Consider the following 25140-nt stretch of genomic DNA (forward strand, 5'->3'; position numbering starts at 1 on the left):
TTTGGCAGTATAAGAATGTTTGTAAGCTCGTAAATGCGGATATTTATAGTTCAACAATTCATTGATTGTTTTATCAAGCATTTCAAATGTAAAATCGTTGATAAAAATTTCCAAGTTAATATCATCTTGTACTTGATAATATAATAAGTATTGAGATGATACCCAATGTATGCATTACTATAAACTAATGTAATGAAGTCAATTCTACAAGTTAGAAAAATAAATAGTACTCATGCAACATCCACTATTCTTTACTGTACCTCTAAGCATCTGTTTGACTATCACCACAATACTCCACTTTTTTGTTAGACAGGTTTATACTTTAAAAAATATAACACAGCATTGCATTACCATTTGTTCTAAGGTCACAAAAGCATCAAAGGTCAAAACACCACTAATGTCCTCATTTGAGAATACTTCTTTTTAGTTGAATTCAACACATTTTTGTTGAAAAAAGGATAACATCTACAATCTGTTAACTTAATGTTTCAGAAGTGAACTTGCTGTAAAACATTATGGAGGTAAAATCCAACAATATGCGTACAAAATTATAATCCCAAGATACTAACATTTTCTTGCTCTGGAAACTTCTAACTCTTTCATTATATTTGCAATATTAACAAATATAAGTATTTGGTTCACACAATTTGCAAATAAATAAAAATAGTAAAATTATAACATTTTTACAAAGTGCTAAGAAAAAAAATACTTTAGTAGTAAGATATTGATCTTATAATGTCAGAGTGGCAATATAAGTATGTGTAGGTGTATCAAGCTCAGTATAAAATTTAATTCAAAAATATATTTAATCCAATGCTGTTCTTAAAACAAAGTCTGGTGTTCTCATACAACTAACTTTTAAATTAATGATGCTAACAACCTTTTCACATGACATATATATATTCACACATAACATAAAAAGTGAAACAAAATAACTTTTTTATGATATTTGTGATTAAAAACAAGTATTGAATTTTGCTCCCGAGATTTTTAATTTTCATGTGTATATATAATTTTTTAAATATGAAAAAAACTAAAATCATCAAATGTATGTGATTTTTTTTTTTTTTTTTTTTTTTCTCTCGTTATGTGTTACTTTGAAAAAAAAATTATATCTGTAATTCTATTTTTTATCCATGATTTTTCTTTCTTTCTTAATTTATTTGTTTTTTTTGTATAGTATGGATGGAATTAACTTTTTATGATTTGTTGATGATTGTTTAAACTGTAGTTTTACGTTGCATTCTAAACTACTATACATCAATAACTTGCTTTGCATATTATTTTTCAAGGAAATCAATGGCCCTTAATGCTAGTCTATGTTTATTTTTGTATCCTTATTTATACTACTTTAATTAATGGTTACAGGCTCCTAAAATAAATTTTCAAATAAAACGATTAAGAATCTTTTGGGATCTTGAATTTTGAAAAATAAATGTATACTTTTTCATTCTTTTTCTTTTCTATTAGAAGAATATTAAGAGGCAAGCTTAAGGCCCACTATGGTTGTATTTTTATTATTATTTGTGTTTTAAATTTAGAACGTCGACATCCAACAATTACATGAATGGATTTGCCAGGAATCCACACAAAAATTAATTTTGTTAAATGAGTAACTTCTCCTTGCAAGTGACTTGGTTCCGGAAAACGAACCCAAAGTTAATACATAGCCGACATTTGCAGTAACCGTTCTATTTTAGAAAACAAGTTAAAATCACAACATGTTTCCCCAATGATTGTTAAGGGGGCTAATGGAAACATTTGCATGCAATTATCCTTAGTTGGCATCTAACAACAACCCACTTTATTTCATATATTAATTAAGAATCCTGCAAATCTAATGTTTGACGTGGGCAGTGAGTGATGGAATACAGTGTAGGAGCTAATTCAACACTTCTATATATAAAGTCTCATTTAAGAACCCCTTGAATCAACACACAAACTTAAAGGACAAGTTATGGAAAGAGTCCGATATATCCTACTTTTCACAACACAAAATCCGGGACGAGCCTTGAAGCCTTAAAAAAAGTAAAAGTGTGAGAAAAGAAGGAGGCACGCTTTTCCCAGAACCCTAAATGGACAACGAAGGGAGCGAGAGTCTCCATGGAAGACTCTGACCAGTGCCCACGTTACCCACTCTCTCACTCTAGCAAATCCAAAGCCACGTCAGATGACACGTACGCAACGCTAACCAATGGGTGGGAGTGGAGAGGGCGAGGAGGGTGGCGGTGGGAATGGGGTTGCCTGGTGGAAGGGTGGGGGGGGGGGTCGACGGTGCTGACCAGCCAGCTAGGCAGAGGGCGACCATAATGACGACCGTCACGGCGATCACTCTCAAGCTCTCTCTCTCTCACTTACTATGTCTCTCTTTCTACTACTACTACGTCTCTCTCTTCTCATGTGCGAGGGGGCTGGGCAGGACCAATGGCAGTGCGGCTATGATCTCGAAGCTCAGGCTCAAGGGCAGCCAAGTCCCATCGCCAGCCACCGAGGGGTGGGGATGAGCTGGCATTTCATTACGTCACACGTCAGCCCTTGCAGTGGCATCCTTTGGCGGGAATGCTCGCATTCTACTTTTTATCTTTTCCTTTCACTTTTTTCTTTTTCTGTTTACAGTGCCCTATACAGGGCGTTGGTGGTGGAGGAGGAGGAGGAGACCTGGTGGCTGAGGGGCAGATTTGGCTTGGCTTGGCTTGTACACCAAGGAACTCTTTCTTCACTTTGGTCTCTCACGAAGCGTGTGAAAGTGTGTCAGAAGTTTCAAATATTCCGAGCAATTGTGTGTGAGTGGGTGGGTGAGTTGGATCTGAAAAATATCACTGGTCCCCCTGTATAAGCGTGTGTGTGTGTATATGCTGGAGCGCCTTACAAGTTCGTTGGATGGGTGGATGGATGGGATCTTACTCGATGGGGGGGGGGGGGGGTGGGTTGGATAGAACTTACTGTGTGGCCATTCTGTCATCGGAGTGTTTGCTTTATTTCTTCGTATTGTATTGTATTATATATGTATACATATACATATGTGTATTATATATATATATATATTTATTTATATATAATATGCACGTCATTTAGTTGCTTGAAATAATACCTGAAAAAAAAGTATGAAAATCATATTTTAAATTCTTATAATTATTCTTGTTTTGAAATTTTTAAAAAATTGTTTTGAAAAATGATTAAGAATATATTCAAAGAACCTACTGATATGTACTCTAATTAAATAGATCACACGAGCATGTTCAAATTGTTTTATGAAAACAGTTAGAAAGTTTTTTTTTTTTTTTTTTTTTTTTAAACATAGTACATTAAGTCAACGTTAGAAATGTAGTTGTTACAAATTAGAGAAACAAACCAAGTGCCTAATTTAGATGTGTAAGTTTAGATTAGTGCCTTCAATCTCAGATTAGTGCCCACGTTTGCACAGTAGAGCACACACTTTGTACTCTAACTATAAACCCAATTGTTTTTTTTTTTAATTTTTGTATTCAATATATATATATATATATATATATATTTCTTGCTTTGAAATATATCACAACTTCAACAGTTTCAAAATTAGGGATTTGAGTCATATGTAGTATTTATGCTTTTATGTTCATGCACTAAAAAGACAACATAGTTAATCAAAAAACTATATGAACCCATATATTGTTCAATTGCCATGTTTGAAATAGTTTGTGCCAACAACAACATAAGAAGACAGTAAAAAAAAAGCAATAATAAGGATGTAACAACATGCACTCAGACTCAAGTATAACTAATAATTTTAATAACATGTTTTATGTGTATAACGTTTTATGAATTTAAATTACAATTTCTGCCCTAAGTATCAATTATTTAGTGCTTGAAAATTGCAAAAAATTGATTATAAAAGAGAATTATTAAGCAGACACTTTTTTTTTATTGCACGGACACACTTGGTATTGTGCACGCTTGCATGTACACAATGATGTTTATAGTTATTGAGGATATATATTAAAGAAAAAAGAAAAGAAAAATAAATAATTATTCTTCTTATTATCTTATATTTATGAGTTCTAAGATATTGGTAAATTTTACATCTCAATATTTGCACATAACAAGTATGTTTAAAGTAAATCATGAAATGTATACTATATTGAATACATAAATTAGGATTTAATATATTTCTATAGTTATTGGATGAAAAGGTCATAATATATAAAATAATGATGTGATGATGATATTTTGTGTTAGATGGCAGGGATACATGGTAAAAGAGCTGTCAAAGCAAAAACAGGGGGTGTCCACCAAACAGTTCTATAGTACAATTGGATTTGTGTTAATTGAATAACCATATTTTAAAATTTTTAGCTTGTATGGAATATCTTTTGAATTTATAAAAAATAATCTAATATATATATATATATATATATATATATGATCATTGTTTATTCGTTGTTCTGAGATATATTTTAAATACATTTGACAAAACAAAAGATTTTGATACTTTTTTTAGATTAAAAAGACATTTTTTTCATACATAATAGAATAATGTGAATGTTTTGCATATTTAATTTTATATTTTAAAAAATTAGATTTGATGTTTATTCGTTATCATAGGATATACAAATTTATTTTTACATTTTTAACTCCATTGAAAAGGTATATTTTTTTGTCACATATATATGTATAAATGTGTGTATTTTAAAATTTTGAAATGAACAATATATTACTTATCTTGAAATTCTTAAGCTTTAAACATTAAAAATGTCAATATGATACCGTGAAACAAATACCCTACTTATTCTTAGTAATTACCTTTTTATTTTTATTATTAAGTTTATACTTCTGTTTTCTTTGCTCTTCAAATTATTTTTGTTTGATTTGTTTTTACCACACAGATGATGTTCTTGCACAATTTATCCTATTGTGGAGTTAATATTTGGCATTCTATATGAGTTAGATTGATATATATATATATATATATATATATTAAAATATTTTATATTGTATAATTGTAATCTACCAAATGTCCGAATATACCTAATCATGAGAGATGGCGTATTGAAGGGAGAGTGACTTAATCACTAACAATTTAAAGGAAAAAAAGCACGAATGATATCTGTCTTTTTTGCTCTTTGAAAGAAAAAGTAAGTAGAAAAAAGTGAAAGCCCTTGAGTGAACACCAGAATCGCTCTGAATTGTTGTTTTGGACCCCATTTGCTTGCCCACGTCGAAGCTCCGCATGTCCTTCAACTACGTTTTCGAAATCTGAGCATCGCTGAATATCATTCGTGCTTGCAGAGTCGATCGAAGGATTGTATTACATCGGTTGTTGCTGTGAAATTTCGACCTCTGGAATCGAGCCTAGAATTTTTACCTGATCGCGATGATCCCAGTTCGTAGAGTTCCAATGGCGTGATGGTGCGGGAGTTGGTGGGTTGCTTGCGGCAATTCGATCAGCAGGTTGAAGGATATGTGTGAAAACTGTGTTGAGGGTAAAGGAATTCGGTGATGGAGTAGAGGATCAGTTGTGGGCACCAGAATTTTTGGTTTGAAGTAGTTGTAATTTTAGGGTTTTTTAAATTGCTTGACATCAGTATCTGACGTTTGGAAGCTCCGGGGCCTGTGTTGAAGCGTTAGACGATGATGGAAGGTGTCGAAGGAGGAGCAATTTGGTGGGGTTAGGGTTTGTGGTAGCTCGTTGTGAGGATGGGTACTGGAGGTGATGGTGCAGGAGGGGATGTGCTGCGGTTGGGAAACCTTTTGCGGATGGGAGTTCTGTGGACCCTTTGTCTCATTTACTCTCACCTCTGCCACATCGTTCTTCGGTTGCGATCGCGTTATCAATCGCAAGGTTTGAGACCTTTTGAGCTCTGTTCCCCCGCGGCATGTCGTAAGCCAGCGTGCATCGTTACTGGGGTATGACTGCTCTCTGCAAATTGTGCTTTCTGTACTCGATACTACTGTTACCCCAAGGCGCGAATTGGGTGGGAATTGTCTAAAGCTTTGACTGTATCCAGGTTTGCATAGTCTGCAGCGGTTTTCAGATGGTAGTTTTTATTGAGCTGGTATATGTCACCTCATTACAGTCTGGTGTCGTTTTTATTTTTTGTATATCATGTTTCCTGGAGTGTCTTCAAATGCGTGGTGTATATCACTCAATATATGACTACCCCCTGTCTCAATATGCCTCGCATGTTCGTCTTCTAACAATTTGCATGATCGTGTGCAAAGTTGTTGATAAGGGTGCGGTTTAATGTGTGTAGGCATCCTCTGGGATTGGCCGAGCAACGGCTTCAGCTCTTGCACTTCGGGGCTTTCACGTAATTCTGGCTGGCCGCTCCTTAGAGCGTCTGCAGGTGGTTCGTGCTGAGATTGAGGCACATAGTCCCAGTGTATCCTGCCAGACTTTGGCTTTGGACTTGTGCTCTGTGCCGTCCATACTGAATTTCACTCGAACTGTGAAGAAGCTCTTCGAGGCAGATGGTGCGCCTGGCAAATTACATCTTCTTGTGAACAATGCTGGCAAGACTCTTGCACCAGAATGCTTTTCTTTTTGCAATTTTTTTCAGTTTGCAGTTCATTGTAACATCTTGCTTGTTGGCGAGTATTTAATAAATGCTATAAAAGTTTTGTTTGGTTTTATCAATTTGTGAAGTTTTAATTTTAATCAGAGCGTTTGGGCAGATGGTAGAAACTCGAACTTGTCCAGGTCGTTCAGTTGCCTCTCAAGGATAATTCATGTTGGATGCATGTTGGCTAACTGATGTGTCACATGGTTTTGAAATAGGGATTCTGGCAACATCTGAAAGGTGGACAGAGGATGGTTTTGATGTTATGATGGCAAGTAATTATCTTGGGCCTTATATTCTGACTCGCGAGCTTCTCCCACTGCTCCAAAAGAATGCGCCACAGGCCCGCATCGTCAATTTGGTCTCTTTCACTCACCGTGCTGTTCAACGTGCACAAGTAAACGTGCGTCAACTGGGAAGTGGAGGCATTCGGCGGAAGCACACTAGGAGCGACATATATCATTTGGCGCAAATTTACGAGACTTCTAAGTTGTTCATGATCCTCTTTTCATATGAACTACACCGTCAATTTTTTTCCAATTTTGAGCCAGAGAGCCGCGTGTCAGTCATTGCCGCCGATCCTGGGGCTGTGAGCACCAATATCCTGAGAGAGGTTCCCTCCTGGCTAGCTCATTTGAGCAGTATTGTGTTGAGTCTACTTGGCTTGTTGCAGCCACCAAAGTCTGGCGCTTCCGCAGTAGTGGCTGCCGCGATGGCACCCTGGGAGTTGTCCGGTAAGTACGTTTTTGGAAACGATGGCCTATGTTGCAAGTCTTCTTCCATTACTTACGATGAGAAACTTGGTTGTAGCCTCTGGAATGCCTCAGAAAACATTTACAAAGAAGCCCTTAGCAGACACTGAAGTAGGTTTGATTTTGTGGTGTGATTCCTATATTTAATTTGCACACAGCTATGTTGCTACATTGTGGAACTTGAAATCCTAATCAACTCCCCGTCATCGAATATCATGCTTCTTTTCCATACTGTAATGGATATGATGTCTAGTGCAACACTCGAAGATCTAATAGTTTCGGCCATGTTGATGACTTATTCATGGAACAGTCTGGTCTTTGGCCTCTCTTGTTGTTTGTTCCCAATGTGACTGTTGACGCAAGGTGTCCCCAATTCTGACATTGGGGTGAACGAAAGTGGCAGTTGATCAAGCTATGACGTGAGTAGTCTGGTCTTAATATATTCTCGAGACTTCGCTTGATCTCCGCATCAACCCCAATCTTCCACAGAACCAACTCAACATAGTCTTCCATGAATGAAGCTCCCCGAAGTCAGTTAATTTTGATACAGTACTATCCAGTTTGGTACCACTTTGAATCCCAGAATTAGTTTGGTACCAGCTCTTTATTTTACCATCTTTGGCAGATCTCCATTTATAACATTGTCCGCCATGAACAAACCAAGACAAGTCGCGTTGTGTTCGGATGGTGGCATGGATGGTTGCATTGAGTGGTTGTTGTTTTTCAATCAGATGCATCTTGGCAACCAAATATGCTTATGTATATTACTTCTACTTGTGTATTGTTTCTGCTACATAGCAATGAAGTTGTTATGTTACCTGACCTGCCAGATGCATGTCGACTTTCGAGCTTTACGAATAATTTAGTTTGATCAAACTGGACTTGCAGGTGTATGCTTTGGTTGCAGAAGTTTGCCATTAATGAAATCAATAAACCTTGGGAATAGAATGCGAGTGGGCTCTCAAGACACACGTGTTGGAATCAACTTGATCTCCGTGAATAACTCGTCTGCATTAAATGAAACGTTCCGTTAAGTCCATCAAAGGCTGCTGCAACAGGAAGTCCTTCTTATACAAGTATCGTTGCTGACGTTTGGTAGGATCTCACTAAAAGTGATGCATCTGGATGAAGAAAGTTCTTTAAAAAGCACGCAACTCAACTACAATTTCGGCGGTCAAGTAGACTTCTAATCCCTTTAACTAGCGAAGTTGACTTCTGTGGGCATCGTCAAAGCCATCTTGCGAACACACGCGCTGACCTGAAATGCAATTATGCAACGGTGCAATATAGTTAAATCCAGTATTCGCTACGGACTGAATGCTTTTGTGGAATCCGTCTATGCTTCTAGTGGGTTACGTCAGAAACTACTGGGAGATGCCCGATGGGAGCGAATCTGGGGTACCTTGATATCGACGACCGAGTTGAGAAATCTCTGCAACAGAATGCTCTGCAGACAGGTTAAATTGAGAGTAGAATATGCAAATCATCTGAAGAGTAATGTAAACAATTTCTCTGTCGCGATGACAGAGATCTGGACTTGATCCAAAGTTTAACTTCCTGCATATCATGTTACCCCATATCATGAAAGCACTGGTGAGGGGTAGAGCTCCGCAATTTACTTGATAAAAACGAGATCTCTTAGGGAATGATCTCGCATAAGCGGAGCAAGCCGCACATGTTTAATACAAGGATCACAAGATTCGACAGATTAGAAGAGGAGCGTAAAATCGTGATAAGTGAAAGGTACGCATACTTGGTTTTTCGAGTTAGGGTTTTGGCAAGTATGGATTCATATGTTAATAGAGTGAGATATGGAGTCACTACATGTGAAGACTAGATGGGAGGAGGTAGGATAGAGGACAAAGTGAGAGATTATCAAGAAAGGCTTTAAACCAAATTGGAAGAATGTATGCACTAAGTCGAGGACCAAAAAAGAAACAATTCTTATTTGGCTAACACAACATTGAAGTGGTGTAGTAGTTAATGTATGGAGAGTTAAAACAAATAGAAGAAATGTCAAACAAATGCCAACTATGCCACTTACAACAAAAGAATAAAATGATCATCTATAGATTTTAGAAATGTTGAGAATTCAAACATATTAAGTATTAAAATAATATCACTTGTGTCTAAAATGACTACAAATCCTTAGAATTTGAGACCATAAAAAATGTTTATTAGACATTAAGAATACCAAAGCCTAGCATGATTATATGTATATATATATATATATATATATATATAAGAAGTAAATTAGACAATATAGACAATGTAATTATACAATATAGCCTTATATATATATCAATTAAATATAAAAGAATCTAGTCTATCATTTATTAAAAAAAGGGTTAAGGACTACAATATAACTATCCCTTTTAAAATTATGGATAAAAACCAAGAATTATTGCTTAATACATGTTTGACATAATTATTTTTTTATATTTATTTGTTATTGCTTTTTCACATACAAAATGATTTACATAGTTTTTGTCAATATCATTATTGTGAAACATATAATGCCTTGTTATTTATTTATTTATTTATTTATTCATTTATTCAATATATTAGTATTTTATTAGCAGAATACTATGGACGTACTACAGATCCTATTACAGAGAGTTAAAATAATAATAATAAATTTTTAAATAATATTAACAGTTTTGAAGACAATGCACATAAAAAATAACAAAAATATTATCAACAAAAAAAAAGAATAATAAATAGTTGAATAGTTCATAAACCAGTTGGGTATAAAAACCATTGCATGAAAATTTAATGGTCTAAAATTCTACGAATATTATTGATCTAAATAATGTTATTAAAATTAAAAACTGTTGTTGTCATATATATAAACACAGTATAATATTCATATAAAATAAATAAAATTTTGACTATATATATACATATTTAGAGGTTTTATTTATAGTTTTATTATTTCTTTAAATTGTTTTGTGTTTTGTTTCGTATTTTGATTGTTTTCTTTGCATGTTAGCCATATTTTCAAGCACTCTAATTTGATTTTTCCAATTGAGTAGGACGAAATAAAAACACTTTGCATAGATATACAAATAAATAGTAGAAGTTTGAACATAAAGGTTGTCTTTATGATCAATGAATAACTTCTGTTCACCAACATGCAAGCTTAAACCTATTTAGCTCTATTTGTATGAAATATTATATCTAATTGTATTTTAATAAAATAATAAAATATTTTATAAATTAATCCAAAATTTATCAATTAGTAGAGTTATTGTTGATCTTGATTTTCATTTTAGTTACAATTGATTCAACATAATCTGCTATATTATCTCAATTAGAAGAATAACATTAGAATTTAGACCACCTAATAAAATTATGAATATCTCATTTTATTTCTACTAAATTGTACATATAACAACTCTATCTATAGTTTGTAAATAAGTATTATCTCAGTATGTTATTATTAGAAGTACTAGTATTGTTGCTATTATTATCTAAAATGATAAAACTTTTAATCAATATTATTCTATAAAGGATTTTGCACATTGCAATATATAGTCAAATAACATGTTACATTCCAATACTAGTATCTAGTATTTAACAATATCATGTTTTAATCTTTTAAGAGCTAAGTGAATTTATTTATTTTTAAAAATAGCTATATGAGGGCTTTGAGGTTATTTGGACAAATTAAACTAAAGTCAACCATCCAAAATTAAAGTGTATAAATTGTCTAATTTTACTCAATTAACATTAATATTTGGAGTAGTTGCAAAATGTAATTTTTTTTTGTTTGAAGTTAATAAAATCCACCTTTGTGTTTTAGCCATGTGTAATATAATTACATTTTAGTGAGTTATTTATATATGTTATTTATTCTCCAAATATTTTTGATAACAACTTTTAAAAACAATATTGCTCTTATGTTCATTAGATACTTTCATTAGATTTTTAGATTCTACAAGTGCTTAACCAATAATCGTTCATTAAAAATACACATATAATACAATTAAAACTCTCTCAAAAACAAATAATTAAGGACACCAATCCTCACACATGAAATCACACATTACATTTTTGGAGCCCTAGATTAGGGTGTGAACATGCAACCAAGCATGCACACTATACCATGATCACTAATGGTTTACAATCACCGATATTATTGAATACTATTGAAATTGCTTCCAAAAAGACAAATTTATGTGAGTAGAGAATCTAGCGACATTTGCAACAGATGTCGAACTAGAAACAAGCTGAACCCAGAGGCGGCTGAAGCTGAGGTGGCAATGAACGAGACCGTACGAAGCGGAATGTACAATATCAGGGTCTATTCCGACAGGAACCAGCCAGCGCAGCACTGCCAGCAAACCCAGAGCCTGTGTCATTATTGCCACGTAGGCCAGCTGCTCAATCTGAGGTGGACTAGTCTAGACCCCACCCCTTGGACGGACCCGTGACGTGGCGTTCAGGCAAAGCGGTGAAGCCGAGCCTGTAGGTGTGGATCCCTAGCTATCGCCTCGGTCGTCTTCGTCTGGGTTGGGTGCGATTCTCGTCCGTCCGTCCGTCCATCCGCTCGTTCGTTCGTTCGTTCGTTCGTTCGTTCGTCTGTACGTGGAAGGGGGGGGGGTTTTTGAGGGTGGGCTTTGTCGTAGCGTAAGTACACTTTTTCGTGGGGAATTGGAGGGAGGTCCGATTCTTCTATTCGCAGCTCGGACCAGGTCGTGATGCACTTCGCGCTCTCCTGTGTCCGAAACTTTTGCTGAGGTTCGAGTATCTAGCTGCCGCGAGTGTTCCTTTTTTTATTTATTTTTATTTTTATTTATTTATTTTTATTTATTTTTATTATTCCGTGGGGTGCTGCCTGTCCTTTCGTGAAGTTCGGGAATCTGGTTTGATTTTCACTGTTGCTATGTCGGAGTCCTGTAAGCTCTCGCGGAGTTGTAGGGTTTAGTTGCCTGGAAGGTGTGAGGAGTGTATGTTGCTGAGCTTGGGAGTGGATGGGCGATGACTAGGTCCATTGTCATTTCGTGACGTGAGAAGAGTGATATTCGTATCACTGATTGAGTTCTGAGAGAGTGCTGGGGGTGAGTAAGCAAAGCAGGGTTTTGGTTTACCCGTTTTGGGATTGTTTTTGTCTCGTGGAGCACATGGATGGCAGAAGAGTTGTTGGTAGAACGATGAGATGTGGTTGAATCGATTGTGGCAGTGAATGGCGGGAATTCGTAGCAGTTGAAGGTTGCTTGTGGTAGTTCCGAGGCTTGGAAAGTCCGTGGGGCAGATGTAGTGTGGAAATTTTACCTGAAGTTGCGTGGAGAATGGCATGGTTTCGAAACTGTGGAGGGGCATGGATGAGATTAGCTGGAATTGTATGATAATCATGGGTGAATTGATACAACAGGGTCAAGAAGAATAAGCCGAGGTTTAGGTGTATTGCAGTTGATGGTGTAGCCCGTGAAGCTGGTTCATGAACCATTAGTTTTGAAAACTGCATGGGATGCACTTGTTTTGTATTTGATCCAGTGCTGTTGGGTGCTATTGAATTAGTGGTATCATCTGCAGAGATGATTCTTCTGAGAGCTTGACTGTGCTTTTAAGGATATTGAAAACTAGTTGTGGCGTCATGGGAAACGGAATATCTGTCGTCAGTTGGCCTTGAATCACGCTTTAGCAAAGACCACCGCTATATGTAACATGGCGAAGCTTGTTACTAGCGACTAAGCGCTTAATGAATTCCTATGTACAGGCTAGTTAAAGAGCTTGCCAACGAATATAGAAGTTGCGCGTAAATGATGGTGATCTTGGACAGAGTGCACATCTTCCAGCCTGGGTTATTGAGTTGAATCGGATTGCGGACCCATTGGCGCGCCCTCCAAGATTGCGGACTAGAATTAGTGGTGTTGAGATTAAGAGACAGAAGTGTCTTACATTCCGTTTTTTTACTGAATTCCGCGAGACTATTTGAGGGGTTGCATATGATTGCTTCAGCAGGACGTTCAACTCACATGGAGTTCAATTACCTTCAGGTACTGAGCTTTTGCCGCACGGCGGGTGGATTGTGATCTTCAACATTATTGTGTTCCCGTTTTTGATAAGGGTGTTCATGCATCTGGAAAGGACGAACTTAAGTGTTTTGATTTTAGAACTCACATTCTTTTCCATGAAATAAGAAAGAAGAAGGTGACGTAGAAAGAGAAAGAAAGAAAGGAATAGAAAATTGAAACCAAACAAAAAAGCAATGTTTGGCCGGAAGTTGAAAAAGCCTACACTCGCGTTTATTATTGCCGGCCTACCTTGTGTGTGATGAATGCTGGAAATGTATATTGAACTTCCTGTGATTGTAAAGCAATTGATGTCAAGCACTACATGAATACTTCTAAAGTAAGATCGTCGATCACAGAATGTCAACTAGAACTGCAACCTGAGAAGGTGCAAATTTAATAGTTCATGTTACAGTGATGATAATGCTGATTCCTGAACAATTGCGACGCATTTTTGATGGTCGTTCTTGTACTTGTTCGCAGAGAGTGAAGGTTTACCGATTGAATGATGAAGGTAAATGGGATGATAGGGGCACAGGTCACGTGTCTGTCGAATATCTAGAGGTAAATTCTTGACCTAAAAGTCATCAGTTTAATTTAACGAGGATTTAAGCAAATCTAATGTCAAACAGCTGACGCCCTTAGTAAAATCGATATTTACAGTCGGGTCTCACAGTTACTAGAAACTATCCTACATTTCAAATGGGCCTGTTGCTTTCTGCCAGTAGGTTTCACGTGTACGAGCAGTAAAGTGAGCCTTATAGTTCTGGAATTACAATTGGTCATACTCGCACTTTTGGTCAGTGGCTAAAATCCCGAAACCTAGGTGGCTTTGGAATATGCTTCAGAATGCCATCTTTGCTAAATATCGGAATTTGTCTTGTGATGCTTGAGTGCTTAGCTTCAACTTGATAGATAAAATGATAATCGTACAATGGTATCAGAGGTACCGTGATCTCTGAAACTAAAGTTTGATAGGTGAAAGATTGAAGGTTTGGATAGACATATATGCGTCAAATATGTATGGTATGGATACGAATTTCTGCAGTGGTTTGAAAGTGCATTATATATTGGAAGCCTTTCAGCACTGCGTAAGCTAAGCGCATTGGTTGGTCTTTTTTCGAATTCAATATATTCCAGTATACTTGCCTGGAGTAATGGCACGGTACCGAGCAATTTGTAGGACTTATTGGGATTTTAACAGTGAAATATGTAGGGCCTTCATCATATTTTTATGTTTAGGTCCAGTGAATTTTTAAACATGGACATACTATGACTAGGGTTTCTTGGATGGCTGCAGCGTTCTGATGCAGTAGGCTTAGTGGTCATTGATGAAGAGGACAATCAAACACTTTTGGTCCATCGAATATCAACTGATGACATTTACAGACGTCAAGAAGGTTAGTGAACATATGTTTTTCAATACTTGTATTCTTCTGTCTGATCACACACTTCTGACGCTAGAGGTCCAGGGTGCAGGCTCTAATATCTGCCGAAAATTAGTACTATAATCTGCCTTCAAAATTTCTACCTAATCATATCTTTGGTACTCCTGATTTTAATTCAGATGAGTAGTCGATATTTGACATTCTGTGATCGAAGAAGTTGCTAAATGATGGGTCGCCTAGTTAGAAGGTTGAGACTATTGTTGTATGGGTCAGAGTATTTGTTGGCACCGTTGTTACCAAGGTTATAAACTCAAAGCTTGAAACCTCTTTGATATACTTGAGATTATTCTTCTGAGAGTGTATATATATATATATATATATATATGTGTGTGTGTGTGTGTGTGTGTGTGTGTGTTGCAGATACAATCATATCATGGACAGACCCAGAAGTGGCAACAGACCTAGCACTCAGTTTTCAAGAGACGATGGGTAGTACTTTCATATGGTAAGTTCATTTACAAGAACTTCTTTCTTGAAGTATGAAGGTTCTGTAGGACGTACGAGCTTAATGTATGCAGTTTCCAAGACGAGGGCTGTTACACTTTTCTTGTTAACCAAGCTTGGTCGTAAATGTATTCGAGGGTTTAAAGTTACAGCAGTCTGAACCGGGAGTCCGATGTTAATGAGTGTAAACGTAAGCTTCGGTTAAAGCCTGGGTAGATATTACGTTGGATCTAGTGTCAATTACTTTGAAACATGTTGTTTCGCGTTTCTTTTAGCTGGATCTTCGTGTTTATTTCATCCAGGGACCAGATAAGCAGCGTGCAAAGATCGATACATTCCCCCTCTGTGGCTGGTATGGCTTGTGAACAGCTGTTGCGATTTGATTGATTGGCTGTTCCAGATAATCATTGAGTTAAGGAATGCCATAAGCTCGTAATGTATGGATGTCTTTACAAGCGTGGTTGACGGTGAAACAGGGTTGGATAGTGCCGGTCGGCCTGGCTGTGATGATTTGGAACACTCTGGAACTTCTCAAGATGATGGTAAGGTTATGTCATTTTACCAGTAATTTTCATATCTAGGGATCGGCATGTTCTTGTGTACCTATATGCCAATTGTTTGATTGAGACCTTTGAGAAATAACGCGAGACTTTTGATATAATACATCCTATAAAATCTTCACTATTCGAACTGGTTTTGTCTTTTAGTGTCCCAACTGGTTCTTTAAGTCATGTATCTGAAACTGAGCTATTTGCTGCAGTGAATACAAATACAGGATTTGTATCATGTGGTTCTTTGAAATGGGACCTAATTTCTTACAAAGCACATTTTGTGAAGGTGGAGGCAGCGAAGCACTTGAGCTTCCACCGGTTGAGCTTTTTAATCTTTCTCAGATCGCCAAGGTGTGTTTCAAGTAATTTATAGTAGTGGCAGAATTTCGTGCACTTCGGTTTTGCTACGTGGAGTCATAATAGCGTATGCAGTTTACTTATCCTTTATGCCAATAGTATCATGGAACAACCATAGAATCTGATCATATATGTCAGTGAGAAGCTGCAAATGATTGTTGTGGCAAATTCAAGTCGTTTTCGGGGATATTCTGTTTGGAACGATCTTGAAGTCATTTAGAGCTATAATTCTCTTTTGCTGTGCTGGCTGCAGGTTATTGGAGAAGTACTACCTTTTGACAAAGATAGGTTGGCTAGCATTGTTGTACGTAATGTAAGTCATGGATTCACATTTTGTTCTTGATATCTATTCTGCTCTTATCTAACAATGAGCCTTGGTGTGTGTGTGTGTGTGTGTGTGTATGTGGTTTATTTTGTTTTATTTTATTTCATTTTTTATACCCCTCTTCCCAGTTACATAAGTATATTTTCATTTTACGTATGTTTTGCTTCCTGATGGACGTACTGCACATGAAAAATATGATACTTTACATTTGGATGGGTTATTTGTGTTTCAGCAAAACTATATCCGCAAGCTGGTAAAGTTATTTCGCACTTGTGAAGATTTGGAGAACGATGAAGGTCTACAATCGATGTTCAGAATTGTGAAGGGACTCAGTAAGTTCACCATCCTGTCTGGTCCTTCGTCTGTACTTTTTATCTCTAAATTAAGTATGATTCCTGGATATTTCTTTGTGTGCTCTTAGGTTTGACATCGTTTATGGCTACTTAGTTTTTTGTATTTCATTAGTCTAAACTTTGTTAGCAATTGATTTGTCCGGAATCCCTTTTCGAGTCTCATGGTTCAATCTCTAAACCTGTTTTTGTCTGCTTCTGGTTCTAGTTTCAGAAGGGTAGATGATCGAATTGGAAGGTGGTCCTTAAGGTCGTATTGTGCTGGTTCTACGTATTGTTAGCGTGATGGGTTTTGGAGTGCCAAAACTTCCGAAGTACAAATACCTCGCAATTGGTGTTCAGTTTCAATCTGAGACATTTAAGTTGATCTGTGTAGGGCTCTATGTTGTTTGCAGTTTCGCTCAATGATGGGCATATTTTTGATATCATCTTCAGCGATGAGTATATTATGGACATCGTTGGAGCCTTGGAGTGTGAGCACTTTTACTTTAGCTTCATAAATTATTCATGTAGCCTCTATTTCATATACTCGAATGAGTGCAAACATATACATGTGCATCGATGCGAATATTTGCAAGTCGGTACAAATGAATCATTTTTTACGACTGGGTGTAGAGGGTAAATGAAGAATGCAATTTGCTACTTAACCTCTGCATAAGATCAACTTTTTGTAGAGAACCAAATGGTATGTTAGGAACATATTTTCTATTCTCGACACACAAGATTCTGGGTTCTACCTGTTCTCTCTATTGAAATTCAAACATACTAATGACAGTATGGTATTCTCATATGCTCAAAACGTTCTAGTTTACGAGTTGCAGTGATTTGGTTCTCTATCTTACTAAATTACAGCACCATCATAACCAAATATTATGATCTTGAAGCGTCAAGATCATCGTATGTGTTTACCGCAGGTTATTACCAAATGGCTTATTAGAATAGCACATGTTGTTCATTGCTATCTAACAGCATAGTTTTTTGAACGTGCTGTATGCTTACAGATGATCCAGGATTGCCAATACGCCAAAATCATCGGACTTACCTTCTGGAGCACGTTAATTTGAAAGAGGTATAGAAGCATTATCTGTTAGAGCGTTGCTTAGCTCTTGACAATTTCTCACGTTCGCGATGTACCTGGATTATGACATTCAATTTTTTGAATCAGAAATATGCATATTCTGCGGAAGAAAACGTATTTTTCTTTTGAGGTGTTATCTCTGCTCTGAGACATGAGCAGACTCCAGGTTTAATGGTTGAAATACAAGTTGATGTTAAACTAGAAGCTCACAAAAAGCGTTGTCTCTATTGTGCACTTAGGTTGTTCCTATCCATGATTCAGCAACATTATCAAAGATTCATCAGGCATATCGCATTGGTTATATTAAGGTAAGTCGCTATCTTTTCAACTTGTCTAAAGTGCTCCTTGTGATGCTTCCACATTAAAGGTGTTGTTCTAGTGCTGTAAAAGCTTCCCTTACTTTTCAGTTGGATGCCATGCGGGGACAGCTGTGCTTTAATTTCCTTCCACTTGTTTTGTACCAAGAAAGATGTTAATGACATATGTGGTAAATATGTGATGTAATGTGCATTCTCGATCTGAGAAGTGTTACTATGTTCTTGTCTTTTTAGTGCGAAGCTCTGGAGAATGATCCTAGTTTTCTCGCAATTGTTAACACCTTTTTGGGGACTGGTCTTCTGTATTGAGGTAGCGATTTAAAACCAACATATTATATTTTGTGTAAAGGATATAATTTTACCAAGGGCGCTGGATGACCAGACATTTGCGACGATGAACTCCATTATTCTTTTCAACAATGTTTCAGTAAGCTCGTTGTGTTTAAGCAATGTTGTTGATGAGGGCTTGCAAGTAGCTGGAGTGCATACTTAGGTACTGTCAAATGTATTTACCGTTGCTTCATCTTGTCCATTTTAAGCTATAGAGTTCCAAATGGTTTCGGCTAGTTGTTTTCAAAAAGCTTTAAACACGGATTAAGATTATTTTAATTACTGTTTTTGATCGTGTAGCTAATCTACTTGGCATTTCTCTATGTAGAAGCAAAAACTTGCTGACACTAGATATTCATACTCTAATTTTAATCAAGTTAATTAGTTAGTGTTTTAATTTTTAATTTTTTTTGGTATGTTTTTTTTGGTGAGGTTTATGTCATAGTGGTAGAAGTTTAGAAATCCGTGTAGTCTTCTTCCAACCCAAGTGGTCTGTAACTTTGCTGTAACATTTTGTGTGGGTTCTGTATACTTAGGTGGTATCAGCTCTCCAGAATGACTTGGCCTTTCTTTCGGAACTCTTTTCAAGACTACGATCACTTGAAACATCTAAAAAGAACAGACGAGATCTGGTAGGTTTGATGTGCCGTTACTATGCTCGCTGGTTGTTCATGTATTTGTCAATGCTTGAGGATCTTTATACACGGTGTTTCCTTTTTTCACTTACTCTCACTTTATATCTTCTTGTTCAGGTGTTTTTTGTGCAAGAGTTGTGTAACTTGAAAAAACATCCTCAACCAGCAGTTCGAAGCCAGCTCTTCAGGTGTACAGCTTCGTTTAGAATCTGTGCCTCCTGGAGATGTTGTATAAGTGGCCATGTTGCAATTGGGTTATAAGTGTAGTCAGGGACCAGGATTGCAGAGCCGACTACTTCTTGTGGGCATTTGCTATATTTTGTTGATTACTATTTGTTACTTTGAATCCAATTGAACTTGACAAATTATATGTAAATATTGTGAGCTTTCACAAGAGCTTTGAAACATCGCAGAAGTGTCTTGCGAGTTTTTTCATCTAATCAGCTGTTTAATTCGAATCATTATTTTCCTATGTGGCAGTGCACTTGTCAAGGAAGGATTGCTTGATATTATGAAAGACATACTTAAGGACACGGACGAAACTGTTCAATTGAGTGGGTAATTTTTTTGACATATCTGTCAGTTTCTGAGTGAGTTTGCGAGTATTTTGTTCACAAGGATTGACTTGTATCCTTTCAAAGATTTATGTGTTCAACAATTCAGAGTTCATTGATGATTGCGAACCTTATAATACAGTCGTTTCTATTCGGAAGGTGTTAATTTCTCTTCGAATTGTAACCTACTTGGTTATTGTGTTTGGCAGATGTGATATTTTAACTGTGATTATGAACAATGACCCGGCACTACTGCGCGGCTTTTTAGTGCAACAAGCAGCTCACACCTTATTCAGTGAGCTGGTGCGTATTGCTTCGAATACGATTTAATGCTGAACATCACCTTAGCACTGGAACTTCCACAAGCCTAGAACACCAATTATACAAGTGCTGAGCTGAGTACTTATTACAGTTAACGTATTATCAAAATTATTGTTCTTACAGGTTTCAGGTATGGTCACTCAAAGTGAAGGTGGACTCCAAGCACAACTTTTGGAAATCATACGGATGCTTTTGGACTCCGAAACCATGGAAGCAGTATGTATTTAACAGTATCTTTTGACTCTTTCACGTTCTTCTTTTACATTATCGCCCTTGTATTTCTTGTTATCTGACCTTTGCTCTTTTTATTTGCCCTTGGTGAGTTTTTTATTTTGTTTTATTTTATTTTTTGTGCTGTGTATCTACTCCTTTAGATTTTTACACTCAGTCTTTGCTGAGTTGAATACAATAATTTGGACATTTTGGTCATCTAAATTGCTTCCTGCGAATCTTAAAGAAGAGCTGCTACAGTTATTGATTTCTTTGATGTGACTATGTGGGGTTTCAGTCGCAAGTCGAGAAAAGCCCGTTCTTGGAGGTTTTCTATGAGAAGTATATGGATCAGATTGTTGAGGTCCTTATTAGTGGTTGCCCACCCGAAGTGGGGGTTGTTGAATCCTCCAAGCACGTTAATCGTCAATATCAAATCAAGCGACCTGTTTCTCCTGAAATTCTTGGGAGTATCTGCGATCTTCTGTGCTTCTGTGTCCAACATCATCGTTTCAGAATCAAGTAAGTTCAGAGGGCATTCATGACCTATTTCGTTCTTTTACTAGCGTGATTAAGAAAAGGGGCTGCTTCATTTTTCTGCATACTCTAAACGCAGATTTTTATGCTCTTATTCTTTTGGCGCAGGTATTACGTGATTAGGAAGCATGTGGTGGAGAAAGTTTTGCGATTGACACGCAGAAAAGAAAAATATTTAGTTGTAGCAGCAGTGCGCTTTTTAAAAACCTGCATTTTTTTGAAGGTTAGTTGTTTGGGCTTACTGCTTACTTTGCTTATAGTGTGGTATTCATATTGGTTTTGAAGATGATTTATTGAGGAGCCGGGATACAGTCATTTACCTTGTTCGATCAAGATTTTACTTACTGGGTCTCTACAAATTCATATCATTATCAACTCTATGGTGTCGCCTTGGTAGTACCAGGATTCTGAAAAGTTCAAACTACTAATGGTTTCCCTGCTATCAGGAAGAATTTTATCACCGATATATTGTAAAGAATAATTGGTTTGAGCCTATTATTTCGGCTTTTGTTGCTAATGGGACCCGCTATAATCTTCTGAATTCAGCTGTTTTAGAGCTCATTGAGCGCATCCGAAAGGTTAGTTCATTCATCAATGCTCCTTTTTTGTTTACTTTTAAAGTCATGATGTTCATGGTTTGTACATTGTACATTATTCCTGGCGTGGATAGGATTTCACTTCTAGATATCTCCTAGTTACGATTAGCATACATGTCTGAAGGTTCACGCAACGTGGATGTTTGAAAGCCCTGGAAAGAGTCATTGCTTATGATTGCATGTTATTCGCAGGATGGCATCAAAAGTCTGATTGTACATTTGATTGAAACATACTCATCGGAATTGGGGACCATTGATTATGTGAATACGTTTCAGGCTTTGAAGTTGAAATATGACCAGGTGAATATGCGGTTTTATTTATGTACGATCTAGTTCTGAAATAATGTGTCTAGTATAATTTACAAGTGTTTTTTGCTGTTCTCCAGCCACTGAGTGTACTGAAATTGAATGATGGATTGCATTCGGTGCGTGGAGACTTGGACTGTTTAGAATGTGGTACTCATGTACTAGGAAAGTTTTGCTTGGTACTAGCTGAGTGACGATCTAGTGCACTATCTTGTAGCGCTGGGGACATGTGTATGGTTTTGTGAAGTGACCACTAAGTTCGAGGAGTGATATGGCTTTTCTTAAGTTGTAACACCCGTACTTTTATAAGTTTAGTTATTATTTTAAGCCTTAATGGGTCTACATTTTGAATTTCTAATTTTGTATTTGGAGATTTTACAGATGATGGAATCCCCGTCTGGTTTTCCAGGAGGTAGTGTGGTTAGCGATGGATGCGAACATGGTTATTCTAGTAACAGTGAAACAATTGGCCAGGTTGGATTATCTGAAAGTCGTAAACGCAAAGTTGAATGTGATTTAGATAAAGATGAAGAGGATCATATTAATGAAGACAGGTACCTATTGGGATACACCCGTGCTTTGCTTCATTAAAGGTTGCTTAAGATGTTTTTTTGGTTGAGGCGCAACATCGAATCTTGGAAATTTTGTCCTTCAAATTTTGAGCATTAATTTTAGCTAATCTCCACAGTTCCTGATCTATGAAATACTCAGTTCTCTTTGTTGCCTTTTTCTACAGTGATGACGAGGAGGACAAAACAGTTTCTAAATTGAGGGCATCCTCAAACTCGAAATCGTTGAGTGCTGGATCACTCAACAAAAGCGGTCTTCTGGACCAGAAATCTCCCAGGTTATCATTATTGACATTCTCATCACTTTGAGTGGTCGCTCCATTGAAGTATTGATGGGATCTTTTCTGTCTAAAATATGTTTGTTCATTTTCTGTCAGGAGTGTGACGTACCCCATGTTTTTATTATACACCGTCAACATGCTAGGTGTAATAATCTGAACCGATTAGTTCTTTTGATGTTAACAGTAATGTGGAGGATACAACGACTGCAAAGCTTAGAACTGCTGGAAATGAGCAGCCAACTAAGGCAGTGATATTAGTAAGCCAAAACCACGTACCGTTCAGGTTTGTGTTGTTGCTAACGTCAACCTTTGTCCTTTCTAGTTAATCATGGACGTGGATCATTTTCATCTTTTGATTGATTTGATTCAGTCACTTTATTTATATTTATATTTATATTTATTTATTTGGAATTAAAAAGAAAATCCTAAGGTTCTCCTGACGCTGATTGTAAACACATTAATAGTTGAAGTTTGGTCATAGTTCTGGTTATCGTCCTCAGGGGTGGATAGTGTTTTTCTCGTTGTTTTTTAGGGGTAAGTTTGGCTTAGTAGATTATGAAGATGAGGAGGATGAGCTGCCTATGAATTTGGGCAGCAAGAGGAAAGATGGAGACGGGGTACTTGTGAGCGAGTCTGACCGCCTGCTCGCGGCAGTCCCACTTTCAGATCCTATATGGTCAAATATGGAAGATGCAACAGTTGCTAAAAGAAAATCACATTCTGGACCAGATTTGGACCAGAATCATGCAAATTGTTTAAAGAAACAAAGATCTGAAATGGTTCAGGAAACTGGAGACTCGAATGATTCAAGTAATGTGACTTGTATTGATGACTTAGACAAATTAACACCCTCCGTGACGGGTGCTGAAACTCGAGGGGTAGCGGAGTCAACAAATTGTTTTCAAGTATCTGCTTCCTCTGAGAATCCCGTATCAAAACCTGACAGTGTGAAGATATTCCCCTTCGAAGAGCCAAGGAATGGCTGTCAGGAGATGTTAGCGCTGCCGGCAGGAAATGCTATTGTCGTTGACCGGAAAACTTTTGATTCAGCTTCGGAGTCGGACACAACAACAAACCATGTTGATGGTGGAGATTCTGGGAGCATTGTTGATACAGATACTGCTGGAAGCGTCTTTATTTCAAACGGCAAAGTGAGCACGTTTTCACGAAGTGCTAATTGTGTATTAACGGTGGCAAAGGACAAACAAAATGTAATGAATGGGGCAGCAAACTCTTTGATTGAGCAGTCCAGTAGCCATAAGGAAGAAGTCTCAACATCCCCAGGATGACACGAGGACTCATGTCTGCACAATGATTCCAGCAGCTTCTCAAGAGCAGTCGACGAGTGTGGGGGAGAGAGTCGAGTTAAACCAGAAGAGGTGGTCCGCAACTTGACTGCAGAGAGGTATGCAGGTGAAGACGATAAAGGCGATTCGTTAGGTCAAGATTGTAATGGGACAGCCACTGAATGTGTAGAGAGGGTAAATCACGGGACTGATTTCATTAAGGATTCTATTGCTGGTAATGGCGGCACCCAACAGCTTAATAATGGCAGTTTAGATAGTGAAAAAATAAAATTGACTAGTTTGGGCACTGACCTTATTAGGGCTGTGACACCGACGTCTCTAGGACCCTTCACAGTCCGATAGGGTGGCCCGATTTTCTCTACCTCAGGTACAAGGCTCCTCTGGAGCTTAATCTCAATTATAATCGCCTATTGTCACTTTTACAGCCTCTAACAGCACTTTTCTGTCTTCCCATCACAGATTCTTTTTAGACAGGAAGCCACGGAGTAAAGTTGAGCATCATTGCAGCAATCCTCTCAGATTTTTTCTGGATTCTTGAATCTGGTTGTACCTAGCCCCCTTGTTCAACACTATTGCCTGCTATTCCACAGATGCAAACCTGTAGTATCGTGTGGCGTCAGAATTTGTTCACCGTGCTCTCTCTGCCTCGCTTTGATTCCTTCTGCCGTGCTTCATTTTCTCTTAGTTCTGGTCTTTTATTAACCATCAAACTGCTCTTGTTCTGTCGTGGTCAAGCCAGTTGTATCCTCCGGTAACTAGTGAGAATGATTCCGTCTACTTATTTGCACCCAGCCCTTAAACCATTATTTTCCCTGAGTTAATATCCACAAATATATGGGGATGTCATTGTCAACAAGAAGTGAGATTTTTTCTCTTTGCATGGTTGTGAAGCTACATCCCAAATAGTTTGTATTTAAGCTTTACCAAGATTCAAGAATGATCCTTTAAATTAGAGGCATTCTACACCAACTTAGATTGTGTCATAAGGGTGATTCATGAAAGGTGCTTCTAATGGAGTGGTAGTTTGGTGACCTAGCTATTTACTATAACATTTTATTTAACTACATATGCATCTCATGTTGTGCTAAATTTGAGTTGCTACTTTTTAAAAACAAAAATTTGTAAGTTGGATTAAAAAATTAAGAAATAATTTCATATATATTCTTTAAATATCTTGGAATATCAAGAATACTCCTCACATTCTTAATAACAGTAGATGTATCCCTTGTGGTTATATCCTACTATATAATGATTCAAAAAATCGTTTCAATGTTGAAATATTTTGGAAAGAATGGTGTATTATAGATGAATTGTAGTGA

General features: G+C 37.1%; 2 protein-coding genes across 6 annotated transcripts; both read left to right on the plus strand.

The window, feature by feature from the left end:
• The first annotated feature begins 5148 nt into the window (after positions 1-5148).
• On the plus strand, positions 5149-7499 carry LOC112277856 (uncharacterized). Of its 2 annotated transcripts, none has more exons than XM_024510644.3 (3): positions 5149-5883; positions 6231-6489; positions 6755-7499. In XM_024510644.3, the coding sequence occupies exons 1-3, from the start codon at positions 5674-5676 to the stop codon at positions 7396-7398; spliced, it is 1113 nt and encodes a 370-aa protein (XP_024366412.1). In that variant the 5' UTR covers positions 5149-5673; the 3' UTR covers positions 7399-7499. The 2 variants fall into 2 exon arrangements, with proteins under 2 accessions (XP_024366412.1, XP_090104225.1); XM_090248099.1 differs by having other exon boundaries at positions 5171-5818.
• A 4438-nt stretch (positions 7500-11937) lies between these two features.
• LOC112277855 (uncharacterized) lies at positions 11938-24331 on the plus strand. 4 transcript variants are annotated; one of them, XM_090248001.1, is made up of 27 exons: positions 11938-12031; positions 13011-13290; positions 13789-13869; positions 14606-14705; positions 15114-15198; positions 15500-15549; positions 15674-15739; positions 16035-16099; positions 16359-16418; positions 16663-16762; positions 17176-17253; positions 17782-17849; positions 18098-18166; positions 18525-18602; positions 19042-19137; positions 19258-19328; positions 19621-19698; positions 19904-19997; positions 20139-20231; positions 20524-20747; positions 20871-20985; positions 21209-21340; positions 21551-21658; positions 22046-22218; positions 22401-22511; positions 22699-22797; positions 23047-24331. In XM_090248001.1, exons 2-27 carry the CDS (start codon positions 13240-13242, stop codon positions 23801-23803), a joined length of 3102 nt encoding a protein of 1033 aa, XP_090104127.1. In that variant the 5' UTR covers positions 11938-12031; positions 13011-13239; the 3' UTR covers positions 23804-24331. The 4 variants fall into 4 exon arrangements, with proteins under 4 accessions (XP_090104127.1, XP_024366409.1, XP_090104128.1 ...); XM_024510641.3 differs by lacking the exon at positions 11938-12031 and adding an exon at positions 12212-12351; XM_090248002.1 differs by lacking the exon at positions 11938-12031 and having other exon boundaries at positions 12427-13290; positions 15958-16099.
• Positions 24332-25140: the final 809 nt, after the last annotated feature.

The sequence above is a fragment of the Physcomitrium patens genome, chromosome 26 (genome assembly GCF_059467195.1).
Source record: "Physcomitrium patens ecotype Gransden chromosome 26, ASM5946719v1, whole genome shotgun sequence".
Classification (NCBI taxonomy): Eukaryota; Viridiplantae; Streptophyta; class Bryopsida; order Funariales; family Funariaceae; genus Physcomitrium; species Physcomitrium patens.